A 27,647-nucleotide genomic window follows, 5' to 3' on the forward strand; every position below is an offset into this window, starting at 1 on the left:
TCGCTTGATGTTCTTTTTTTATAGTTTTATGATTAGCTAGAAGGTTATTTTTATTGCATTATTTTATAGTGTCATTTGGAATAGTGCCTTCCTACTGAGCTCCTCATATAATTGAGGTATTGATCCAATTCTGCTGAGAGCATAATGAATTAGATATTTATTTATCATAGCTGTTTCATTTTAATTGCTATTAGAGAGATTCTGTTTATGTTCTTCTTTTTGCAACACATTTAAAGTTTGTTGATATAATGTTTTGATTATATCTGATTTTTTTTTTTTTTTTTTGCATTGGGTGACTATTTAAAGTTAGATTTTGATTAAAATAAACTGTTTAATTTAATTTTTATTTATTTATTTATTTTTGTTTAATATTTTAATATGTGAATTCCATCTACAGAAAAATTTGTTAACTATTGCACATCATTACTGTCTGTCATGTTGTGCAGTTCTATATATTTCTAGAGAAAGGATTGGTCATTTTATTTCAATAGCTAGACTATGTGAGGGTGGTGCCTTATTTTTTTCAAGCTCATTGCTGAACTTTATTTTTGGATAGTGTTTGTTATTCACATATTACTGGCCACATCCAGAAAGTAATGTCAAGTCAAGAATTAAAAGGATTTATTATATGCTAAATTACCTACATAGATACCATTGACTTCCAGGCATTTTTGGTATTGTGGCATCAGCTTCTTCATATCTGTGTCAAAAAAAAAAGTGACACAATGAGTCATGCTGTTCTTAATTTCCTCATATTCTTCTTCAAATAGCTGAGATGGGAGCCACTGCTTCATATTCAGGAACAAGAGTATGAAGTTGGGACTTAGGTTGGGTAGTCAAGAAGTTTGGGTGGAACTTCGAGCTGCAGTGTGAACTTGCCTGTTATCATGCAAACTGATTGCTGATGACAACATTCCTCATCTTTTGTTCTGAATTGTTCATCTGATTTCTTCAGCATTTGACAATATGCATCAGCATTAATTGTAGTTCCTTGCTGAAGAAAATTGATGAGCAAGATCCTCCCTTTTCAGTCCCAGAAGTTTGCCATAATATGTTGGAGATAATGAATGGCACCACTACATTGATTGTGTTTTGACTCGACGTTGGTGTACAAAATCCACATTTTGTTGCCACACACGATACATGAAAAAAGTACATCTCCTTCATTTTCGTAATGCTCCAAAAATTTTTGTGCTGAGTCCAGTCATTGCTGTTTATGTGCATCAGCATTTTTGGGACTCATCTGGCATGCAGTTTCTTACACCCCAGCCTTTCTGTCTTAATTTCATGAATGACTGAGCATGAAACTTCCGGGAATTCAAAAGAAAGTTTTGTAATTGTGAAACTACAATTCTCATAAATGTTTGTGTTCACTCTTTCCACAAAATTGTCTGTCACTACTGTTGCTCTCTTCTTTAAACAAATGACGGCTGTCACTCTTTACATTATGCCTGTAAACCTTACACATTTGTCGGTGAATTTCTGCAACATTCTTGTTTTTTGTCAACAAAAACCGTATTGTAACAAACTTTGCAACTGGCAGGATTTTTTATCATAGCATTCATTATAAATTATTCAAAGAAGACAACAAACGATAATGTGATGAAAGTAAAATAATCAACAGCTAGATAATGAGTCATTCTATGCTACCATGCATGTACAACTCCTCTCCCATATCTTATTTAGCAGTAAATTTTCAACGGACCTTACTTTCTTGATGTTCCTCGTTATAAACTTTTCCACCTCTTCTATGTTTCTGCAGCACAGCTTGGTCTCATGGAAAAAAAAAAAAATATATATATATATATATATATATATATATATATATATATACAGGGTGTTCGGGATAAATTTGACAGTTTCGTAAGGAAAAAGAAAATCTTCTTTGTATCTATTAAATTTAATTAATTGACAAAAAAAACATTACAGGCAGAGTTAATTACAATACTATCAACAAGATTTACTCAAAATAACCACCATTAGCATCGATCACAGCTTCAATTCTGCTTCGGAACCTCGAACAAGCTGATGCTACAGTCTCCCTGGGAAGGGCCGCAAAAACTGTTTTAATTTTATCCATTAACTGGGCTTTTGTATTACTGGAAGTGCGATTGGTGTCTTTTTCAACTGCGCCCCATACAAAATAATCCATGGGGTTAAGGTCTGGGGAGTTTGGAGGCCAAACATTTGGACTGGTGAAGTCGTAGAAATTTTCAGACAACCATTTTTGACTTTTCCCAGAGGTGTGGCAAGGGGCCGAACCCTGCTGCCATACATACGGCCTACCATTGGCTACCCTTGTTATCCAGGGCTTGACTACAGTTAGCAACTCCACGAACAAAGCCCGAATTCCAATGCCAGGGTTCTTCAACACCTGTTCCTGCAGATTTGCGAGGAATTCTGCTGTACGAACGCAATCAGATCGTCTGCTAGGGATCTTTCTTCTTGCTACATCCTCGTAGTCACCATTGCAAGTCTCTAGTTCATGCCTGATTGTTTTTACTGTATTCAGGGAGCATTGGGCAGCAGTCGTAATATCCTTATTTTGATGGCGGGCACGAATCATCATGATACAAGTTATTCTCTTCCATGATTCAGGTGGGTTCCAGCTATCCATCCTTTCTGACATCTTGTATATGAATGAAGAAGGGTCCAAACTTTTAAATGAAGAGAAGTGTGTGTTAATACATGTAACTTACGGAAAAATATAATTAATTATAAATATGTCAAATTTATCCCGAACACCCTGTATATATATATATATATATATATATATATATATATATATATATATATCATGAGACCAACACTATATATAGTATTGGGGAGACATCATGCAAAACCCTTTGTGGAAATGGAAAATAAACTATATTCTGGTATATTTTTTTAAAAAAAAGAAAGAAAAAGAAAAAAAAACTTTTGAGGATTACATAAGTCAGAAAGAAAGAACTTGCACATTAACCTTGTACTTCTTTGAAAAGCTTAAGAACTTGTAGAAAAAAATACTTTTTAAAAAAAGTTAAATAATGAACAAGTTAAATAATAATCTAATAGACAAGCTTAGGTATTGAGCATTATTTGTAACTTATTTTAATGGTATTAACAACTAACAACACCAAATGAAGTACTTAATTAAAGAAGAGATGATTATTAACTGGCTTATGTTTTGCTGGATTTCAAACTGGCATCTTCAGAGCATGAAGCAGAATAAGCTAAACAATTCAAATTGTATTCATTTTAAAATTTATGGAATTTAGAACCGTGTTAAAAAACTTTTTTATTATCCCATCGTTTCGATCTTCACATCAAGATCATCATCTGCAGCATACATCAATATACAAGACAAGCTGAGTTACATTATTAACTGTAAGCTAAAGAGACAATGCTTTGATCACATGTTATTCTACTGGCACGCCCTCTAGTGAAAAAAAAAATATGTCAAGCTAAATTCTATTTGCAATGGCAGGAATAAACATTCTTTCAGATGGTTTTCTTTCAGAAACAACGATGTCCTGTTTTTAGTATTACAATTCTTATTTTTGCTTTTAAGATACTGGATTTTCTACAGTCCTGTTTATTGTTGTTCTTAGTGGAAAATGTTCCGTGGGTCAAATATATACTTTCCATATGTTTGGGATTTTTAGACCATCATTATTGTTCAGATTGGGGTGGTTGATAATAATCTCACATGCTTCCTTAAATTTCTATTCATACCATGTTTTAGTGCAACGTACCAGTCAATTCTGTGTAAGGTATTCAAGGCATGATCAGAAAGGCCAGCTTCACCATAATTATTATATTTAATGTGTCGTTTATGTTCTTTTTGTCTGATAGGAATTGTGTGTCCTGTTTCTCCTATATATGGTGTGTTGCAAGTACAATAAATCCGGTATACTCCAGGGTGGGCTGGTGGAGGGAGTGGGTCTTTGGATGAGTTGAGCAAGCTTTTTAATTTTGCAGGAGGTTTGAAGGTGGCTTTGAGGTTGTATTTTTGTAGTACTCTGTTTATTTTGTCTGACGTTCCTTTAATGTAGGGAATAGTTATAGTTTTACTGTAGTCTGGTTTGTCTTTGTTTTTTATTGAGGTTTTGTAGAGAATTTTGTTAATAGTGTTTTGGCTGTATCCATTTTTCTGCAAAGTATTAGTGATAATTTTAAATTCGTCTTTCAGTGCCTGTTCATTGGAACAGATCGTCTGAGCCATGTTTTTTAGCGTGTTGATGACACCTAGTTTTTGTGTTGGATGGTAGTAAGAGTTTATGTGTATATATTGTCCCCTATGTGTCAGTTTCCAGTAAACCGTGAAGGAAAGATTGCCAGAGGGAAGACGTGTGACAAGTGTATCCAGAAACGGAAGTATGTTGTGTTTTTTAATTTCAATTGTGAATTGTATGCGTGTGTGTTTCTTGTTTATGTGGCTAAGGGCCATGGGACCAGATCGCGAAAACATCGTCAACGTATCTAGGCCAGACTTTGGGTTTTAGAGGGGAGGAACCTAAGGCAAGTTGCTCAAAATGTTCAATGTAAAAGTTAGCATTGGGGGGGGGGGAGGATAATGGCTAGCCCATGACTGTGCCTTCTTTTTGTAAGTAGAAGGTGTTTTGCCATACAAAATAACCCGACCGTAATACATGCGCAAATAGTGCTGTGATATCTGGAGGGAATTTGTTCTGTAGGAGAAGGATTGTGTCATTGATTGGGACATTTGTGAAGAGGGTGGAGACATCAACACTGACTAATAAATCATCTTTTTCTAATGTAATGTCTTTGATGGTGTTTATGAAGTGTTGTGTGTTTTTGATATAGGAGAGGGAATGACCTACCAACTCCTTGAGTGTTGCCGCTAATTTTTTGGCTAAGTGATAAGTCAGGTTATTAATTCCTTCAACTATAGGTCTTAACAATGTGTTTTCTTTGTGAATTTTCGGTAGCCCATAAATTCTTGGGGAGCACGCGTAATGAGGAAATAGTTTTTTGACCATATCTTCGGGCCATGTGGTAATTGACTTATGTAGTTTCTCTGTTTTGTTTTTTATTCTGTTGGTTGGGTTGTAGTTACTAATTGGTATGTGTTATTGTCAGAGAGCAGCAGATTCATTTTTTCTACATAAGTGGTACAGTTTAAAATAACGGTGGTATTTCCTTTATCAGTCTGGTTATTACTATGTTTGGATTTGTTTTAAGTGATTTTATCGCTGTTAATTCATGTTTAGTAATGTTGTTTGTTATTGTTTTGTTATGATTTAAAATGTTGGCAGTTTCTAACGTATTTTGTATGTTAGAAACTGCCATGCTATGTTATTAGGGATGAATCTTAGGCCCCTTTCAAAATTACACATAAATTCAAGTTTGTTTATCGATTTCGGTGCTATAGCAAAATTTAAACCTTTGTTAAGTATAGAGATTTCGTCTTTTTTAACATGGTTGTAAATTCCATAAATTTTAAAATGAATGCTGATTACCGTGTAATTCTAAAAGAAAGAATTAAAATTGTAATGGACACAAGATCTAAAGTCCTAATTTAGTGTCCTCTAATGTTGTAAAATAAAGTAGTAGTATTACAGATATGTAGGAGTTGATCTTGAGATAACAGTCTCCTAAATTTGGCAAATTAATGCAACCATATTTGTTCAGGTTAGGAGAATTCTTTATAGCCATGGCTGACTCTAAAAGTAATCTTTCTGATTTGTAATTATTTTTAAATAGAGTTGAATAATATGTCTGTTAACTTTTCAGAGTTTATACCTGGTACCTGTGAGGCTTTAATGAAATGTGCTTACATTATATTTAGGATTTTACTAATTATTCATACTGTTTGTGATGATTGTATGAATCTGATAACAGTTTTCCCTGCAAATATTTCAGTAATTTGGATTTATACAAATAACATATTACTACTTTTGACATTGTTTGAAATAAATGAGTGAATGCAATTTTTTTTATTCATTCAACCTTTACTGTACAGTGCCAAAGTTGCTTTGGGAAGTATAATCACTTTTGCTAGGTCTTGTATCTTGTTAATTTTGTTGCCTTTTTAATGGCAAAAATTTTCTTTAAATGTAAGCAGCATCCATTTTTACCAGAAATACTTGACAAATGACATTCTTTAAATGGGTTGTTTAGTAACTTTGTGAAGAGAATTTAAAAAAGAAACATGATGAGCAAACTCATGAGCAGCATAAAGCTCACTCAAGAAGGGTAATGACGAGGATGTTAAGGTAGGTGAAATTAGCTAAGAAAGCCTATGGTATTCTTTTAGTGTGTGTGGCAAGTAAAAGGAAGAATGATCATGGTGGAATAATTTTGACAAATGCTGATAGTAGGGAAGAGTAGTGATTGAGCTGGATGAAATAATTGAATTACTAAATATCACTTTGCAAATGTATATCATCCAGGTGGAGATATTGCAGCAATATGTGTGTCAAAGGCAGATATGGAAATAGAGGTAAATGAAGTAGATGTGTTTTTTGTAGATAAGCTTATATGTTGGTTGAAATGACAACATATACTAGAATATTAATTTAAAAACTTTAAACAATACCTTCCTATATTTTGGCAATGTTACATTGCCATCATCAGAGATCACAAAAAACAATGATATGTACATGCAGGCACTAACATTGAGCAAATGAAGCTGAATAAAGGCAACAAAAGTCAAGTCTAGAATCCTAAACAGTGCCCCCTAGTGGCTAAATTGAGTTGTCTAGGATGTTGGACTGACAATCTTAAAATGTAAGCTTCCCAAATTTGAGGTAGTCTTATATGCCCAAATTTGTTGAGGTTTGGAAGGTTTTTTAGAGCTGAGGCAGATTCGATACATAATCTTTCATACTTGTATTTGCTGCAGTGTAATAGAGTGGCCTTCTTCCAGCATATCCTGTAGTGAGTATCCAAGAATCAGGTCAGCAAGTCCTGAGTGGCTGTATTAGTGGAACCGGATGTAGTTCTTGTGTTCATATATCCTGATATTTGGTGTCCTGCCTGTTTGGCCATAGTAGTTTGCAACTGCAAAGGACCTGGTATACTCCTGGTAGGTCTAGGGGATGTAACTTATTATCTGCTATAACTGACATTTAAAGAATGTCACTTAGAGATACATACCCTAGACCTGGTAGGTCTAGGGGATGTATCTCTCATTTGCTCTGGGTGGAGCAGATAAGAGATGCCAGTATGGAATGGTGATAGATTTTGAGTAATCTCTGCTTTGGGTGGTGAGGGGAAAGGGTGACAGCTGGTGAATGTATCTCCCTACTGTATATGTGTAGGTTTTCTGTAAATGGAGAATGCTAGGGATCTGTCAGGCTTTGCGTGTAATCAGAGTATCTAGAAATGGGAGACTGTTGTTGTTTTCCTTTTCCAAGATAAACTGGATCCTGGAGTATTAATTATTTATGTGTGCCAAGAAATTGTGGAGTGTATCCAGGCCATGTGGCCAAATAGAGAAAATTACAGAGCTTTCCCTGGCTGAGTATTCCTGGTAAGATTTGTGCAAATACACCAGCAGTATGAGTAGCCATTGAACATTTTATTGTATGTATGTAATTTACAAATTTGACTTATGTAAAATTCGAGTTACTTAATCAATCCTCTCATATTTAACATTCAGTGTAGCCAGACAGTAGGTTTATATGGGGTAGAGTTTAAGTTTTTTCTTCAAAGGTCTCCATGAAGAAGTTGGCCAGGGGCAGAGAGAGAGAGTGGAGAACCCATGGCTGTTTCTTCTATCTATTTGTAGAATTTTCCTTGCCAAACAAAATAGCCTGAGTTCATTGCGAACTGAAATAGGGCTGAGATATCAGTAGGAAATATGGCTTGGATGAGGTCTAAGGTATCTTTGAGTGGGATATGGGTAAATAAGGAGGAGATATCAAAACTGACCATTATATCAGTGTGAGGTTTTCTATACTGGTGTAAAATCTCTCACAAAAGATTAAATTAATTACAATTTTCCAAGTTCGATTTTACCGAGGTTTCCACATATATAAAATATGAATTACTACATATTACTATGTAGTAATTCATACAATTACTACATAGTAATATGTAGTAATTGTATGAATGTTAAATTTTACTGTAAAAGTACACAAACATAAGCTTTATTAAGTTGTATGTAAAATGAAGGAAAGCAGATTAGCCTGGATTATAACGATGGCTGTGCATAAACAAACATTTGCAAGATCTTGTGAACATAAAAATATGCACCCACGATATAGTGTCTTGCACAGAGCCTGCCAATGTGATGTCACTGTGCCGACAGGTGATCCTGGCAACAATTACGTGGTTACATAGAATGAGACAAGATATTTAAGAGAGCTGAAAGGTCTCTCAAAAAATTAGAGTATAGAGAAGAGAGGATTTAGAAGACTCTCACTGGTCACTCTATCACTCTCCTTCTTGAGTTTTGGAGGCTGCTGGCGCCGCTCCCTTTCAATGGATGGAGTCCTAGTAGTGAAGGTGAGGCCGTATTTCGATGGAACTCCAGCCAGATTGCAATGTCATGCTCGGAGCGTACAGCTATCCGTGGGCATAGCAGAAGACATCAGCAGTTCATTTCCTGTTTCTGACTGAGAAATCTACCTAAATTTCTCGGCAACTGCAAGAGTGAAGAACCGTCATACAATCCAGTCAACAGTCGTATTCCAGGAAAAGGTCACAAGGTTAAGCAGACCTAGCTGAAGAATTGTTCATGTTAACTGGACTGTATCTGTAAAGACTTGTTTTGTTAATGTTTTAAAAGTTTACCGTTGGAATTTATGTATGTAATGAAAGTGCTTATAGGAAATTGTTAATAACTATTTAAGTAAACAGTTATGGTAATGAAAGGAAACTCATGTAAATTTTATATATAGAATGAATGGAGATTAGCTAAGTTAGCTCATAAAGAATAACTGTATGTTAAATTTAGACGAGTTAACAGCATAAAGGGGGTTAAGCAAGTGTTATGTAAGAGAAAGTTAATTGTATGTTACACTTAATGTGTATATGACTAGGTTTAGAAAGAGATTTTTCTCCCTCTTATATTGTGATTTGTAGTTTCATACTAAGATCAAAATGAAATGTTTTGTTTGTATAACTATCTTGCCTTATCTATTGCCAATGCACTGTCTCCCAGAAAATTAGTGAACCTGTGAGCTTGTTTGAATAAAAATCGCCACGACTAGCAATAAGAGATTGTGTATGTTAAATTTGATCTTCCCTATGTTCCATACTTTAATTCTCAAGCTGTATATACAAATTAGAATGGCGCAGTCATTAAATAAATAAATTTTTCTAATTGCATAGTTTGAGAGTCGATAACCTGTTTTTTCGTGGATAGACTAATAACAAAGGTTATTTACTAGCAGTGGAAACATAAAGAAGATTATAAGGGATTAATTGAGAGGTCTATCTTAAGCAGATTATAGTTATGACTGGGTAAAGTAGAAGTAGTAAATTAGGCCTAAGGTGCACATGTAAAAGAATAACAAAGGTGCAATTGATAAAAATACAAAGTTGATAATAGATGTAGAATATTAGAATGCTGCAGTCAACATCAATTAACAATTAAATTATAAACCGATATTATAATTTAACACTGGCTTAAAGTATGCTAAGATTTTATGTGTGAAGGTGTGTTGCTGGTATACTGTGTAAGCACTTTGCTAAATGTTCGGCTAATTTCTATCTGGGTCGGGGAGGGGGGGTCTAGAGTTATAAGGTTTTAGTCTGTTTGTAACCTCCATAGGTCAAGTGGTAATCTTTTTAAGGAGCCTATGGAGTGTTCTGATTTGTGTGCTGGTGGAATCGTAGTCTATAAGGAGGTAGGTAGAACGATCTAAAATTAAAGAGGCAATCTTACCTAAGTAATCTGATTGGTTTAAAACCACAGTGGCATTTCCCCCTTATCCACTCTGGTGATTATTATTCTACTATTGCTATTTATCTCTTGCAGAGCTTCAAATTCCTTTTTTGTAAAGTTGATTTTTGGTGGTTTAGCTTGGCGAGATGTTGTTGGCAGTATAGTTGGGAAAAGTGTGGATTCGTCTTTCTACTTGTATCATTATTTCCTCTGCTAAAATTTTTTTAAGTGCTATTGCAAATTTATGGCCACGTGCAAGTATGTTAATTGCTTTAGGCTTTAGGGCAATGGAACTTAATTAATATTCTAATATACATTGTCATTTCCTGAAAAATTAAAAGCGAAGTAGATGTGTTTAGGATATTACAGCGCCTCAATATGAATATAGCTTTGGATTAAATGGATTATCAGTTTGCATGTTACCAGAATGTGCTAGTGTTAAATTGTGAATGAAGAATTTTATGATTTATTAATACTTCATTCATGATTTAACATGAATTGCATTTCCTGAGCTAAGTTTGCTCCTAAATAAATTGTAATTTAAACACTTACTGTTATTTGTTCATTGAAATAATAATTGTAATTTTTTTTTAGTTATTTTATCTTGTATAAATTATTAATATAACTTGTAAATGTATCCTAAGTGAACTGTGATGCATTTTATTTGTTGTTACGAAAAGTGAAAGTATTTCTAACGGACTCTGCTAATGTGATTTGATTGGCCGCTGTCAGAAAACTAAGTTAGTTCATGATAGCGCGTTCCTTAGAGAACTTTACAGTGATCACGTGATAATTTCATGGTGTGGGTGGGAAAAAAGAGAGTGGATTTATGAGATAGAGGAAGAAGGAACCAGAAGGAAAATGGAGTGAGTGTAGATAGGTAGCGAGACATGACCTAACTCGAGATCGAACGTCGCAACAAAGATTTGGAAGCTTGTTCTGATTTTAATGAATCTTACTTCAAACTCATAATTATTTAGTTTCCTGTCACCTTGTAAAGGAATTTACCTGAGTGAGTGGATAATAATAATATGATTGAGATTTATCGTAAGACAAGTTATTATGAGCACGAAAATATCTTTTCCAGTCTTGGCAAATAAGTTGTTGAACTCAGGGATACTACAAGTTTTGTGTCGTCTATAGTGGAAGATTATCGAGTGCCTAGAAGTGATGTAAGAATTTTCCATAATGTGCAAGCTATGATGATCATACCAGTAAGAATATCTATTCTATAACTAACGTGTGATAGTGTTGCTTGTGTCTGAAGAGCTTTGTAAAATTTCGCGTTGCTGAAGCCAGCTAGTCCAGCTTGATTGAGTGATATTATAAAACATTTCCTTGTGAAACAAAATGTGAGAAACTTCATTAAAGAAATAGTTCGTGTTTGAATGTGTTATCTCACAATGCATATGTATATTTAAGATTGAACCTTTTAAGAACTATTTTAATCCTCTGATATATATTGATGTTGCCAGTTAAGTGTTTGATAAATCGAAGTTTATGAATATTTCTCTGAGACTAAAAAGAATTAACTTTTAAAAAGTTTTGCTGAATATTGATCTTGTTTAAAGTGAAACTAAGTTGAAATCATAATGGATGAGAATTGTGAAAGCCTTATACATAAGTTCTAGCAGTAAATGATATACTCAGCTGAGTAGAATCTAATTTCTTTATAGAATGCATAAATTGTTTTCTAATTGTATTGATCTTAATAGAGTTCTTGTTTCTTATGTAAGAATAATTTTGTGAAAGAATTAAATATCTTGGTTAACTTGATTCTTATGCTTGCCTAATTTCAGTTTCATTGCACTGCTCATTAAAATACGAATCTTGCGGGAAACCCTATATATAAGTAAGATAATTTTGGCCTGTAGTAAGTTCTCATAGCTATAGTGCTAATTGGTGCTTGATTCCCCTCAATCACAAAATCAATTCCCTCAATCACCACTCTATGTTTAAAATCACAAAAATTGTGTGATTTTAAACATAGAGTGGTGCAGTATAATAAAAATTTTCTTTATGTTTGAAAGTGGGGTCAAACAACAGTTAGCAAATATAAGGCTGGATGAAAGACAAAACCAACATGGGAAAAATTGGCATTTCCTTTGACAAAATTGCTTGAGTCTTAGCTCTGGTATAGCCAATGAGAGTGGAAAGAAGGGGAAAATGGTTCCATTGTATGAAGGAGGCTCCAAGTCTTCTGTAGCAAATTATTGACTGATCAGCATGTAAGCAGTGATGGTCAAGATATTGGAGAAGTTGGGTTAAGGGCAAAATTCAGGAATCCATGGATAGGAATAGCATACTGTATCAGGAATGTTTTTTGGGGAGGTTACTTTGTGGCTCAGTAATTTACTCAATTTTTGTAATAAAGTAACAGCTGAGTTGGATAGGGAGAACTGGTCTATGATGATACCGCTTGACTTTGTAAAAGCATGTGGAGGATATTGCATGGGACTCTGTTACATAAATTGGACAGATGGATTTGGATAGGAAGCTAATGATGCAGATAGGAGAGTGGTTAATGGATAGACATCAGAGTAGTTTAGGAGTCCAGGAGAAGACATGTGTCCAGTGGTGTGCCATAAGATTCTGTATTTGGGCCACTGTTTTAACTTTTATATTAATTATAGAAGAAATGGTTTGAAGGGAATTATATAAAGAATTACTTGCTAATGATAAAACTGTGTAGAGCAATTGTTAATAAAGCTGATATAGAGAGCATGCAGAATGATTTAAATGGAATGGCATTATGAGCAAGGCACAATGGCTATCAGTTTAATGTGACAAAATATTAAAAGGTCATGAATTTTAGAATGAAAAGATTACCAGTTGTGCTGCACTACACTGATAGAATTGGACTATAGGAAATTCATAAAACTATGGGATTTGGGGGTGCTGGTGGACTGTGAGTTAAAGTTCAGAAATCATATTGCAGAAGTGGCCAAAAGCACTCATAGGATTTACTTGGTTATTTAAGAATACTGACTAGCAAAGATAAGGATGTTATTATATACCTCTTTTTAAGGCTTTAACTGTCTGGATTGTTGTGCACAGATGTCATTTGGGTTTCTTGGTTTATTTCTTCTCCCATGAAACCCAAATAACAAGATATGGATTGTTATGCACAGATCTTGTCATTTGGGTTTCTTGGGAGAATTGGAGAGGATCTAATAGGTCTATGCAATCTTCACACTATCCTTATGAAGATTCCATAGACTAAGAATTTTCATGGATTCCAAGAATGAAGATTTGTGAGTTAAAGAAATTGGTTGATAGAAAAGGGGGATATGATAGTAACATATGAGCTACTTAAAAGTTCTATAGAATTTATACAGAGAGGAGAATTAGGGACTATTTTTGAAAATTGAGAAGTGTAGTTAGCACACGAGAACTAGATTTTTTGCTTGGAGATAGTGGTGAATGATTGTAATGGGTTTCTAGAGTCAGTTGCGAGTGATTTGTTGGTAAATGAGTGAATTCAAAGAGAAGTATAACAGGTATTGTGTGAATCATGATTAGTGCTTGTTGAAATGTTACTTGGCATTCTGCATTGAGGTTCCCCTATAATAATAATAATAAAATTCTTTTGTCTTGTTCATCGTAATTCTCATATTTTATTCTTCCACAATAAATCAAGTTCAGTTGCATGCATTTCATTTTTTAATACTTAATTACAGAAATTCACATTCTTTATTAACAGATGAACATTAAATAATTCAGCACACAAACAAGGACACATTTTTTCTTCCCTTTGCCTTGTCATTTGTATTTTGTTGCACGAATAGCTCCCTATATGAAATAGAAATTGTTTCTGAAAAATGAGAATAAAACATTTTGAAGTGCATTAATCTCAAAAAAAAAAAAAAGATTATTGAATAATAATAAATATTAAATATATTACCTTGGATTTATGACTAAATTGTATTTGAGAAGGCCTGCCTTTTTTGAAACTCATGATTAAAACCAGAAACAAATTACTTTTTTAAAGTACTGATATGTACAAAATTTTTTGTTTTCTAGAGGAAAACTTAAAGCTGGAACTCTTCAGACTACCATTATGACTGTTAACAAAAACAAAAGTTCTAAATCTTTAATAACTTATGATATAGAAATTATGAACAATTTTCATGTCATATTTATGATATAATAGTGTGTTTACAATATTGTTTTTATAAGGAATTCCTTTTTTTTTTAAGTTAATTGAAGTTTATTAATTAATTGCATTTTATTAGACATGTAGTATGTATGTAGCGAATATTTTAAAACTCACAATGTTGCGCTTCATAAATGTTTGTTTAGCTTAGTGAATTTTTTTTGTCCATTAACTGCTTTTTTTTTTTTTTTTTTTTTTTTTTTTTTTTTTTTTTTTTTTTGGAAGTAACATGTTTTTAAGATATGAAGAATGATTGGTTAAAACTTTCAAGTAATTGTTTAACCAATGTATTTTTGTTGTATTTATTTTTTAACTGTTATCAGTATATATATATCTATTGATAAATACATAAAGGATCTGTATATTTTATTACAGGTTACACAACTTGTGTACTTGGGGTGAAAAGCAATTGTAGATTAAGAGATATACTAACTATTAAGAAACCCTTCTTCTCTGTTGATGTTATTCCTCTGCTACCTCAGCTGCAGGTTACTACCTCACTTCCAAAGGCCAATACTTTTTCCTCTTTAAGAGATACCAGTCATGTTGTTATTAGTGCTGCTGTAACTATGTATGCAGGAGAAAGGTATTTTAAACACACATACATACTGCTATTAGTATCCTTTTTAAGTTGAGTATTTCTATAACTCAAAGCTCCACTGTCACTTATGAATCATTACTAGTCAAAAAAAAAAAGAAAGTTGTCTGTGGACTTATTATGCAAATAGCAGCTTGCTGTCAGCTATACTGCACAATCACTAATTACATTTTTACTTAGCTGTTTATGTAACATTAACAGATGCATGCAGCATTTGTAAGACCATCTGACATTGTGCTAAGACCTATTTTTAGAATGGTAATCCTATTCACATTAGTGGAAATTTATAGTTTGTGTGTGTGTCAAAAGTTAGATTAACTGGAAATCCTGCCTAGAGAGACCAAATATCTTCTTCTTCTTCTGCAGCTTTACCCACTTAAGTAGGGTCGCTGTTTGTGGTGAGTCTCCTCCACAACTTCCTGTCTTGGGCTGTAGCCACATCCAAGTTCTTCATCCTCAAATCCTCCTCCACCATCTCCCTCCATCTCTTCTTTGGACGTCCGTGCTTCCTCTTCCCCTGCACATCCATCTGCATGACCTTTCTTCCCACATACTCTTCCTCCCTCCTCATCACATGACCAAACCATCTCAATCTTGCCTCCTGTATCTTTGCTCCTAAGTTTGTAACTTTCACCGTTCCCCTTACATAGTCATTTCTCAGATGATCCTTTCTGGTCACACCACACATCCACCTAAGCATTCTCATCTCTGCTACCTCCATCCTGCTGATGTTATTTTTCCCCAGGGCCACAGTTTCCAAAGCATATGTCATAGTTGGTCTCACTACTGTCCTGTAAATTTTGCCTTTTAGATTGATCGGCACCCTCTTATCGCATAACACTCCAGCCATCTCTCTCTCTCTCCAGTTCCTCCATCTTGCTTGTATTCTGCATCCCACTTCCTTCTCAGCCTCACCATCCTCATTCATTGTTGACCCTTTAGATACTTAGGGGACGGCAGCCAGGAGACAGATCTAGAGCTGGAAGGAAATGTCATCAGGAAGGTCAGTGACATTTCCTTCCAGCTCCAGATCTGTCTCCTGGCTGCCGTCCACTTTGCAACACATATACTCAGTCTTACTTCTGCTCAGTCTCATACCTCTCTCTCTCTCTTCCAGTACTTTCCTCCAACTTTCCAGTTTAGCTGCCACTTCTTCTCTTGATTCTGCACACAGCACAATATCATCTGCATACAACATGGTCCAAGGTGCATCTTCTCTCACTTCCTCCATCACAATATTAACACGTTCGCTGCCACGCTACTTTGGCATGGTCTGTTCCCCTACGCCGAGCAGTTTTACTTCTTCAATGTCAGTACGATAATCTCGTTACCGGAGGTAAACGTCCTACGAGTATACTCGTAGTTGGCTTGTACAGAGCATATACGGTCTATGAGAATACACAGTTTTGATGCTAGCCCCACAAGCCAAGGATTTTCGCTTCTTCAAGGTCACTACAATACTCTCGTTCCCGGCGGTAAGCGTCATACGAGTATACTCGTAGCTGGCTTGTGAAGCAGGTTTACCCACTACGAGTATACTCGTAGTTGGCAGCGAACGTGTTAAACAGGCTTAATGCAGACCCTTGATGCAAGCTAACTGTCACTGGAAAACTTTCTGTCATTCCCAGGCAGGTTCGAACACTTGTCTTCACATTTCTTTACATCTCCTGCACCAACCTGACATATTTCTCTGGTACCTTCTTCTCCCTCAACCTCCAGATTTCTTGGCACTCTATCATACGCTTTCTCCAGATCTATAAATACCAGATGTAGCTGCCATTGCTTCTCTCGAAACTTTTCCATCATCTGTCGTGCCCCAAAGATAGCATCTGTGGCCCATCGACTAGGCATGAAACCAAATTGCTCCTTTGCAATCTCCACCTCCTTCCTCAGTCTTCCATCAAGAACCCTTTCTAGGATTTTCATTGTGTGGGACATCAACTTTATTCCTCTGTAATTCTTAGTCTTGCGCATCCCCTTTACCCTTGTAGATGGGGACAAGAGTACTTTTCCTCCATTCCTCGGGTATATTTTCCTGTTGGCAAACTTTCATGAGAGACCAAATATAATAAACATAATATAATGACATCACTTACCTTCTTTAAAGAAGGTAGTGATGTCATTCCAAGAGATGAAAATCATCTACAAATCATGTATTTGTAGACATTTACAAACTTCTCAGTCACAGTCAAATTTAAATCCATAGTAGTCTTCACATAGTATGCTAGATACTTCATCCACTTTGTTGTCATTATTGTCAGTTAGTCAAAAATGGATTGGTGAAAAAATTCAAATAGAAAATAAAAATACCTCCTTTTGAAGACATAGTGGTTTAATCTGCTATTCAAAACTTAAAAGAATCACTGGCAGATGGCCTTATAGCTAGCTGATTTACTGCATTCTGTACATATCCTTTGATGTTATATGAATATCTTTGTACAAGTCTGTCTGTTATAAATAATAATTATCCTACAACTTAATAGCATAATTACATAGCATGAAGATGCAAATGAAGCAGTAGTTTAGCAATTAATTTCATTATTTCATGTTTTACAGAGATATCATTGGAGCACAGGAATTGTAGTATGCATTTAAGCAATTCAAAGGAAAGTATAAATGATCAGGTTTAGATTCTAGAATCCTAGGATGGCTATCGTGTGTGTGGGTTCTTTCCTGAACCTTGGTTATTGAGTAGGCCTTAATATCAGTGTTTTCATATCTTGGAAAGTTTTTGTATAATTTTTTTTTTATTAAGTTTTGAATTATCTTCAGTGTAGATGCAGAAATGTCTTTGTTTGAATTTTCTGTAATGCAGCATGCTTTTCCAGGGTATGCTCTATTAGGTGCTACTGGTGGTAGAGGATGTATTTTAAATATACAGTAGTCCTCCCCTTATCCATTGGGGATATGTTCCAAGACCTCCTGTGAATACCTGAAACTGAGAATAGTACCGAAAACCCTATATACACACACACACACACACACACACACACACACACACACACACACACACACACACACACACACACACACACACACACACAGGGTATTCAGTTATATATATATATATATATATATATCATGATCATCATCAGCAGCTATTGTCGATACACTGCTGGATGAAGGCCTTTCCAAGATTACTCCAAGACTGTCTGTCCATGGCCCTCCTTTCCTGTGTCACTCCTGCAAATCTGATGATATCAATTCACCGTGATTATTTAGGTCAGCGTCATGGTTGTTTTTCCTCTCGTGGAATCCAATCCAGCATTTCTTTTGTCCAACGTTGATCTTGTCTTCGAGCAATATGCCAAGCCCATTGCCACTTCAGATGTTTCACTCTTCCTATGATGTCAGACACTTTGCTTTGATTTCTTATCCATGTATTCCTTTTGTGATCCAGTCTTGTGATACCAAGCATACTTCTTTCCATGCTAAATTGTGTTGTTCTTAATTTTTGAATTTCCTTTACATTTAGTGTCCGTGTTTCACAGCCATATGTCAACACAGGAAGAATGCATTGGTTAAAAACTTTTCTGTTAAGGCATAATGGTAGTTGACTTTTGCATATTGAATGTAATCTTCCGAATGCTTTCCACCCGAGCATCATGCGTCTTTTAATTTCATCCTGATATTTTGTTCCATTGATATCTGTTGTCCTAAGTATATGTAATGATCTGCAGTACTTGTTTAATTTCATCTTTATTGATTTTTATTATTTCTGGTTGGACGTAGCTATTGAACATAACTTGAGTCTTCTTTAGGTTTATTTTTAGTCCAGCTGTTTTGCTAGCATGGAGTTCGTGGGTACGAGTCTATAATTCATGAGCAGTTGAAGTAAAGATAACCATGTCATCTGCAAAGTGTAAATGGCTTAAATATCTTCCATTTATCTTCAGACCTTTCCTTTCCTAATCAAGAAGTTTTGAATATTTCTTCAAACTTCTTGAAGAAATTGGCATTGGTGTATGTTGATTTGATGGTCCTGATGTATGGCTCCTGTATTTGTTGGTTTAGTAATACTTTAAGTATTGCACAAGTTTTTACTGAATCAAAGGCTTTCTCATAATCAATAAAACCAAGACATAATGGTAACTGATATTCATTACACCATTCAGTAATCTTGTACAACTTGAATATGGTCCATCGTACTAAAGCCACTTTGAATATATATATATATATTCAAAGTGACTTTAGTATTCCATAGTATATAATATTATGTTTTTTTCCTATACATACATACCTATGATAAAGTTTAATTTATAAATAAGCATAGTAAGAGATTAACATCAATAGCTAAAAAAAAAAGTTATCCGAATGTGAATGGAATCTTCGCAATCTCAGCATATGTTTTTATTTATTATTTAGGAAGTCGAGAACTTTCACCTTTTCACTTAAAAGAAAGCACTTTACAGCTTCTTTTGGCATATTAATAAAATGTAATGCAATTGGAAGAATGACTGCATTCTTCCAATTGCGTTACATATATTATGGAGATACAGACTGGAAGGAAGAAAGATCTCATGGCAAAAATGAAATAGAATTTATACACCTGCTGAGTCATAATTACTTAAGGCAGCATGTGATGGAGGGGACTAGGGGTGGGAGAGTATTGGACCTGGTTAAGAAAATACCTTGTTTTATTGTTTTCCATATTTTAATAATCTGATCAATATATGAGGGTGGTCTGAAAAGTTCTCGGCCTAACAATGAAAAAACAAATTTATAATTTCAGAATTATTTTTATTTTTCAATATAATCTCCCTTAAGACTAATACATTTATTCCAGCGATGCTCCAGTGCTATTATCCCATCCCTGTAGTGGTTCTCAATAAGATCTACAAAATACCCCTCTACAACTGCAATCACCTCTTGATTCGAAGAAAAACGCTGACCAGCGAGGAAGAATTTTAGTTTTGGGAAGAGACAGAAGTCAGAGGGAGCCAAATCTGGGGAATAGGGTGGATGTTCCAACAATTCATAGTGCAGATCCCTTAATTTTCCCATTGCCAAAACATCTTTGTGGGCAGGTGCATTGTAGTGATGAAAGATGATTTTTTTCTTCTATAAACCAGGTCTTTTCTCGTCTAGTCTTGTTAAAAGATCAGAATAATATTCTCTATTTGTCGTAAAGTGAAGATCAGATCTTCACTTTACGACAAATAGTCGAGAAAGCATGGGAATATAACAAAGATCTGTATTTAAGTTTTGTCGATTTGGAAAAGGCATATGACAAGGTGCCAAGAGAGAAGCTATTCAATACGCTGCAGTTATATGGTGTCAACGGGGCATTATATCAAGCAATACTTAGTCTTTATTTGAGTTGTGAGTCAGCAGTTAGAATTGAAGGAAGTACAGGGAGATGGTTTAATGTTAAATCTGGTGTGAGACAAGGATGTACATTATCCCCTCTGTTATTCATTATCTATATGGATCACATTATGAAGGAATGTGGTATTGAACCTGATATCAAAATTGGAGATGTTAATGTCAGCTCTTTGCTTTATGCGGATGATGTTATACTTCTAAATAAATCCGCTACAAGTCTGCAAGATTCTCTGACTAAATTGAATAGCTGTTGTAATAGATATGGTATGAAGGTCAGCAATAAAAAGACAAAGACAATGAAAATAGGCAGAATCTTTGAAAATGTCAACTGTGTTGTGAATGGAGAACCTGTGGAACAAGTAAAACATTTCAGCTACTTAGGCACAATTTTTACTGAAGATGGTAAACTAAATATAGAAATAGACAACAGAATCAGCAAAGCTGGTATCGTGGGAAGTCAATTGAATAAATTCATATGGAATAAGAAAGAAATTAGTCGGAACACTAAATTAGCTGTATACAAGACTGTGTTCAAACCAATTTTAACTTATGGATATGAGAGCTGGGTCAGAAGTAAAACACTTGACCAAAGACTAGAGACCGCAGATATGAGAGTCCTGAGAATGATTAGAGACGTGAACAGATGGCATCAATGGCAATATCATATTAAAAATGAGGATATTAGGAAAGAACTTGACATTGTCAGCATCCAGGAATGCGTTAGCAGAGCTAATCTCTGATGGTATGGTCACTTAAATAGAATGGGAGAGGAAAGATTAGCAAAACAAGTGTTCTCTGCCAGGTTGGCAGGAAAACGACCCAGAGGAAGACCAAGATATAGGTGGATTGATACGGTACAAAGTGCCTTAGACGATAGAAATATAAGATCTGATAATGTTGGAGTCTTGACAAGTAACAGACTGATTTGGAGGAAAATTGTAGATAGGAAGTTAGTAATGATGTAATTTTTTCATGTAGTACTGTCATATCCTGTACACCCCTTGAGGGTACATGGCAGGAATTTGATGATGATGATGATATTCTCTGGTTATTGTTTTACTCTTTTCAAGATAATTAATAAACAAACTTCCTTTAGCATTCCAAAACACCGATGCCATGACCTTTCCTCTGATGAAACCGACTTTGTCTTCTTTGGTGCTGAACAATCGGCTTCTGTCCACTGTTTTGATTCTGGTATGTAATGGTGAATCCAAGTCTCATCCATAGTAATAAATCAACGCACAAGCACTGTTCAGAAATTTTCATGCGAGTGCATTTTTGATCTGCTGTGAGCAAGCACGATATCCATCTTGTGTAAAGCTTTTTCATTTGCAATTCTTCATGCAAAATATATCCTACACGTTCTTTTGAAATTCCTATAATCTCAGCATTTTCACACACTTTGACTCGTCAGTCATCCAATACCATGTTGTGCACTTGATTAATGATTTCTGTTGTTACATTTTTTTGGATGTTCTTCATGAGGATTATCTTCAAGGCTGGTACAGCCATGTTTAAACTTGGCAGCCCATTTCTTAATTGTCGAAAACGAAGGAGAAGAGTGCCCATAAACTTTTATGGACTCGAATGAATTTCTTTTGGTGTTAAACCTTCTTTTACAAAGAATTTTATAACGCACTATACTCAATTTTATCCATTTCAAGGGATACAGATGACTTTTGCTTCAGATAGCTGTATAAAACAAACCACTTGATAGAATGACTTGCAATTTCACATGGATGTTTATGAGAAATGTGCCAACTAAGAAAAAAAAAAAAACAATCTTGCCAATAGTGTTGCCATCTATGGTCGAGGCTGAGAACTTTTCAGACTAACCTCGTATGTATATATATATATATATATATATATATATATTAAATTAAGTTGGAGACAAGCTACATCCCTGCCTGACACCCTGATTTATTTCAGTCTCTTCTGTTAAATTATTACTTAACTGTAACTGCATTTTTATATAAACTTTTTATAGCTTATACAAAATGTAATGGATATCCTTGTTTTTTCATTATATTCCATAGTTTTTTCTCTGTGTATTTTATCAAAAGCTTTCTTGTAATCTCTAAAGGCCATATGCGTCTCTAAATTAAATTCTCGTCTTTTTTCAATAATTTGTTTTAGCACATAAATATTGTCTGTACATGATCTTACATGTCTGAAGCCAATTTGTTCTTCTGAGAGTAGATTGTTGGCAATATTTCTAAGTGTTTTCAAAATTTTACTGTAAATTTTGTAACTTTTATTTAATAAACTTATTCCTCTGTAATTTCCACAATCATCTCTGTCTCCTTTCTTAATATGGATATAATCTTAGCTTTTAACCAGTCTGATGGAACCTCACATTTCCTCCAACAGTTGTTTATTAATTTTAAGAATCTGTAATATATTCTCTGCCATATTTTCAAAGCTCTGTATTTATGCAATCTAATCTGGTTGATTTTCTATTTTTTGATACCTTTATTGCATCATCATGTTATACTTCTAAATAAATCCAGTACAAGTCTGCAATTTTCCTTGACTAAATTGAATAACTCTTGCAATAGATATGGTATGAATGTCAGCAATAACAAGACAAAGACAATAATAATAGGCAGACGCATTGAAAATATCAATTGCATTGTGAATGGAGAACCTATAGGACAAGAAAAACATTTCAGCTACTTACTCATGATTTTTAGTGAAGATGATAAATTAAATATGGAAATAGACAACAGAAACAACAAAGCTTGGTATGGTAGGAAGTCAACTGAATAACTTTATATGGAATAAGAGAGAAATTAATCAAAACACAAAATTAGCTGTATTTCTAAGTGTTAAAAATTTTACTGTATATTTTGTAACCTTTATTTAATAAACTTATTCCTCGTATACAAGACAGTGTTCAAACCAATTTTATCTTATGAATCTGAGAGTTGGGCTAGAAGTAAAACACTTGACCAAAGAGTAGAGATTAGATATGAGAGTCTCTTGAGAAAGATTAGGGGCATGAACAGATGGCATCAATGGCAATATCATATTAAAGATGAGGATATTAGAAAAGAACTTGACATCATTAGCATGTAGGAATGTGTTAGCAGAGCTAATCTCATGTGGTATGGTCACTTAAACAGAATGGGAGAGGAAAGATTAGCAAAACAAGTGTTCTCTGCCAGGTTGGCAGGAGGAAGACCAAAATATAGGTGGATTGATATAGTAAAAAGTGCCTTAAATGATAGCAATATGAGATCTGATAATGTTGGAGTCTTGACAGGTAACAGATCGATTTGCAGGAAAATTGTAGATAGGAAGTTAGTAATGATGTAAATATCTCATGTAGTACTATCATATTCTGTACATCCCCCCTGAGAGTATATGTCAGGAATTTGACGATGATGATGAGTTCTTCAAATTTTATTGGTTCTATATCAGTACCGATTTCTTCATTATTATTTTCTGTTATTAAATTTGGAAAATACCATAAATTCTTATAATGTTCTATCCATTCTCTTGTATTATGTTATTTTGTGTTGTATCTCTTTCTTCATTGTTTAATTTTTCTTAATATTCTATAGGCTATGGCTTGTGTTCAATGTACATTTGTTTTATTAATAAATCTGTCCCAAGAATCTTGATGAGCTTTCTGTGCTATGGTTTTAGCTATATTTCTTTCTTTCTTTTTTTTTTTTTTTTGTATATTTCTTCTGTTTCCTTTGCATGTTTTTGAAGGAGTGATTTGTATGCCATTTGTTTTTCTTTTATTACATTTTCTATGTCTGTGTTCCAGATTTTTAATGTTTTTCTTTTTAATATTTTATTTTTCTTTACAGATATTTCAGAGACTGCTTTATGAATTATATTTATTAAAGTTTTCCATTCTTCTTCTATATCTTCACTGATTTGGGCTTCTTTAAGGTAATCTGTTAATCATGATTGATACTCTAATGGTTTATTCTTGTAATATATATATTTGTTCTATTTCTTGTTTTTTCTTATTTACTTTCTTTCTCTACTTTGCTAGTATTTCTATTTTAGAGACTACTAAATAATGATCTGAAAAAAATTTCACTTTCTCTTTAAACATTTACATCTCTCACACATGGAGCTAGTTTCTGATTAGTAATGATATAATCAATTATAGATTTTGTTCTTCTGCCATTCCAAGTATATTTATTTATATATATATTTTTAAAGTATTGATTATTTTAAAATTATTAAAAGTACAGAAGTCTAACAGTTCTTGACCATTGTTATGGTCAAGAATTGTTAGACTTCATTCCAATGAGAAATTGGAATGTTATTCATTCCAATTTCTCCATATTTTCTTAAGACATTAGGGATTAGATTATTTCCAACTCTAGCATTAAGATCTGCTATTAATATATAGTAATTTTTATTACATTCATTTAACTGTTTTTGTAGTTATAAAATTGTTCGGAATCCTCTTTCCTACCTTCTTCGGGGGCATATTCTACTATGATATTGAAGTAGCTTTTATTTGTTTTTAATTTAACTGTTATGATTCGATCATTTATAAAAGTGTACTTTCATATTCTATTTTTCCATTTATTATTGATTAAAATGGCCAATTCTCTAGAATCTCTTATACGACTGTCCACTCTCTATAGCATAGTAAAACATCTATATCTTTTGTTCCCTTTAATTTCTTTTTTGTTTCTGTTGTCACGGCTATATTAATATTTGTATTGTATTACCAATTTTAATTCCTTTGTTGTTATGCTTTGCACATTCCACGTGGCTACTTTTAAAATGTCCACGATTCCTAATAATTTAGCTTTATTCTTTCTTGATCATTTTCCTTTGTTAGTGAATCTAATGAATTTTCCAGTTCCAGCATCTTAATTATAGAAACTTTTTGCTTTGTAAAGTAATCAGTCTTACGCAAAACCTCCAACCTGGAAGATCAGGGTATCTCTCTGTTAGTCTGGCCCCTACCTCTCAATCTGTCCAGCTAGGGAGGCCTTTATTATTTATTTTATATTATCATTATTTTATTTTATGTTTTTACATAAACTGGAAACTCCTGCTCAAGAGACCAAACATAGCAATTTTTCAAGCCACTTCAGTCCTCTAAAATTTCTCACACTGGGTGATGAAATCCATTTCCCATCTGAGGACAACATGAACATCCATGCCCCTGGTGGAATTTGAACCTAGCCATTCTACTTTATAACCATGTGGGAACTTATAGTTGTCATTTTAAGAAATTGACTGTTAGTTATATTTTATAAGTTAGTGTTCACATTATATCACAGATTAGTGTGCATACTTTCTTTCAGGTTACAAATTTGGACTATTAACTTGAGCATTTGGTCAGTTAGGAGTATTCTCTTGATAGGTGACAGCTGGTTGGCGATTATAGATTAAGCATGGAAAAACATAAAGCTTTGAGGTGTCTACAGTGAGAATTTTTCTTTCTTTCTTTTTTAAGTCTAGTTAGTGGCACAGGATCTTTTTTAGGTATACACAACAACCAGAATAGATATTTAGAGTCAATGTAATGGAAATTATTTCATAACTTATCTGCTTTTATAAAGAAAATATTGCTTTATTAGTGATAGATGTTATTTGTATTGCAATTACATATTTTACGTGTGAATTGTTAATTTCTTCCCCTCCCATTCCACATGAAGGTTGTTTGTTTTTTATTTAATATTTCTTTTATTGGCATTTCTAAATACAAATATATTTTGAAAACTCATTTTTATTTTTAACAGCCGAGAATGCACAATTACATTAGCAAATTCTGGGAAAGAACTAGTTTCCAAAATTGACATAAGCCTTCAGACAAAACTAGAAAAAGGTATGTTTTATTATTAGTTAATGATTATAAAAAAACAATGTGTTACAGTTAAGTCATGTAGAGATTATGGTGTGGAGTCTTCTTAGCTGTATTATTATTATTATAGTTATCATCATCATGCCTCAGTAGGAGGTCCCTCTGTCACACATAGCTTATCATGTCATGCTTCAAACATTAATTTTCTCCACACTCTCAGACAGTCCATTCCAACAACCTACCACTCTCCATGTATAAAGTCTACTCCCCCACTTCTCTCTATTTCCCCTCGCACTTCCTCTTATAGAGCTTCAGGGAAGACCGCTTCTCTCAACCCCCCCCCCCCGGTGTATCCTCATTGCAGCAAAATCCTCATTCACATTTATCTGGTAATAATCTCTTATCATTTTATAAGTCACAGCCATAATCCGTTATCCATAGACTTCAAATTGCATTTTCTGAATCTTTCTTCATATTCAACATCCCAAAGACTAGGAAACCACTTCAGTTAATTGTCTTTGGACACATTCAATATCTCTTCATCCTTTTGAAAACCTAGTGAAAATCTGTGCATGGTAAATCCAATTATTACATGAACCAGGCCTTATACAATGGAAATATAATTACCTTACTTCCATATATCAGTGTCTTCTGCATTATTACCATGATCTATTGTTGTGTCTTCACACTTTTAGTAGTATGTTTCTTATATTTTAGGTCCTTATTCATCATTACCCCTAGATCTTTTATCTCTTCTATCTCCTCTAAAATATTGGCATTCCATCTTTGCTTCACAAATTTTATAATCCTACGCTTTGTAACACTGAACTAGAGACCCCACTCACTTGCCCATCCACTAGGTCAAGTCAAATCCTTGTGCAAATCCGCAACATCAGCTTTACTTTCATAGTCCTTCCCAAACTTTGCATCATCTGCAAACAACTGCATATTGCTATTCAAACCTTTTCCAATATAATTAACACACAAGATAAAGAGCAATAGCCACAAAACAGACTGTATGGGCACATCCCTAGTGACTTTCCATTCCTGGGATATTGTTCACCCAGCTTACCTTAGCTAAATGGATAACTTATCTACTCCCAATCAGTAAACCATGGTTGTTTGTGAAGAGGTAGTACATGCTTTTCACTAATTAGTTGGTGTAACCACCACTTGATTATTGGAGGCTTGAAATAGTTCTGTGATTGGTCTCTAGAGCAGGGTTTCTGGATTATCTAACCAACAGCCTACCCATAGTATTAATACTAATGTACTATAACTTAACAATCTTTTGTGGGTAGGATTTACATAAATATATATATATATATGTGTGTGTGTATATATATATATATACATGCACAATAATATACTGTTTATCCAATCTTTAGAACAACAATCCTTCAATTAATTGACCCTGGTATGTCAACTGACTTATCATAGAGCACCATCTAATTGTACTTGTACAATAATTGTATCACAAAAAAACTGGAAAGTTAGCAAGAGCAAAAATGAACTTCTCGTATAAACAAGTCAGGAACAACAACAGTCAAATTTGAACTGGCTTCTGCGTCGCAGGTCTAGTGTGAGGCATTAGTGAGTGGGAACTATCTAGAGAATGCCAGAACTGAATTACTGTGCTGTGTGAATCAGGTAAGCTATAACTTAAATTACTGTTCATGTGTGAGGGGTCCAGAACTATTTCTCTCGATTCTGCGATGCGTCTTTCTAGTTCATCAGGGCATTTATGTATATTTGTAGTAAGATTCCAGTCTATCTGGTGTTTGACACTCTTCTAAATTAGAGTTGGCAGAGAAAAGGACATGACAGGAGAGGATGCTTGCACTGGTTCTGTTGTAAGAGATATCACGTTGAGGCTCTTCGAGTCATAGTGAGATATGAATCTCTTTGCCCATAATATGGCTTCCTGCAACTACAGATG

General features: G+C 34.2%; 1 protein-coding gene across 2 annotated transcripts in view; it reads left to right on the forward strand.

The window, feature by feature from the left end:
- The window catches only part of brun (trafficking protein particle complex subunit brun), a 452,915-nt gene that overhangs the window by 238,775 nt on the left and 186,493 nt on the right, over positions 1-27,647 (forward strand). For both annotated transcript variants that reach the window (XM_090414220.1, XM_090414221.1), the window contains exons 16-17: positions 14,370-14,580; positions 25,647-25,732. In XM_090414220.1, coding sequence (XP_090270346.1) covers positions 14,370-14,580; positions 25,647-25,732 — 297 coding nt within the window. The remainder of the gene's footprint in view (positions 1-14,369; positions 14,581-25,646; positions 25,733-27,647) is intronic.

Source organism: Typopeltis vanoorti, chromosome 25 (genome assembly GCF_054136105.1).
Source record: "Typopeltis vanoorti isolate ZY-2024b chromosome 25, IOZ_Tvanoo_1.0, whole genome shotgun sequence".
Lineage (NCBI taxonomy): Eukaryota > Metazoa > Arthropoda > Arachnida > Uropygi > Thelyphonidae > Typopeltis > Typopeltis vanoorti.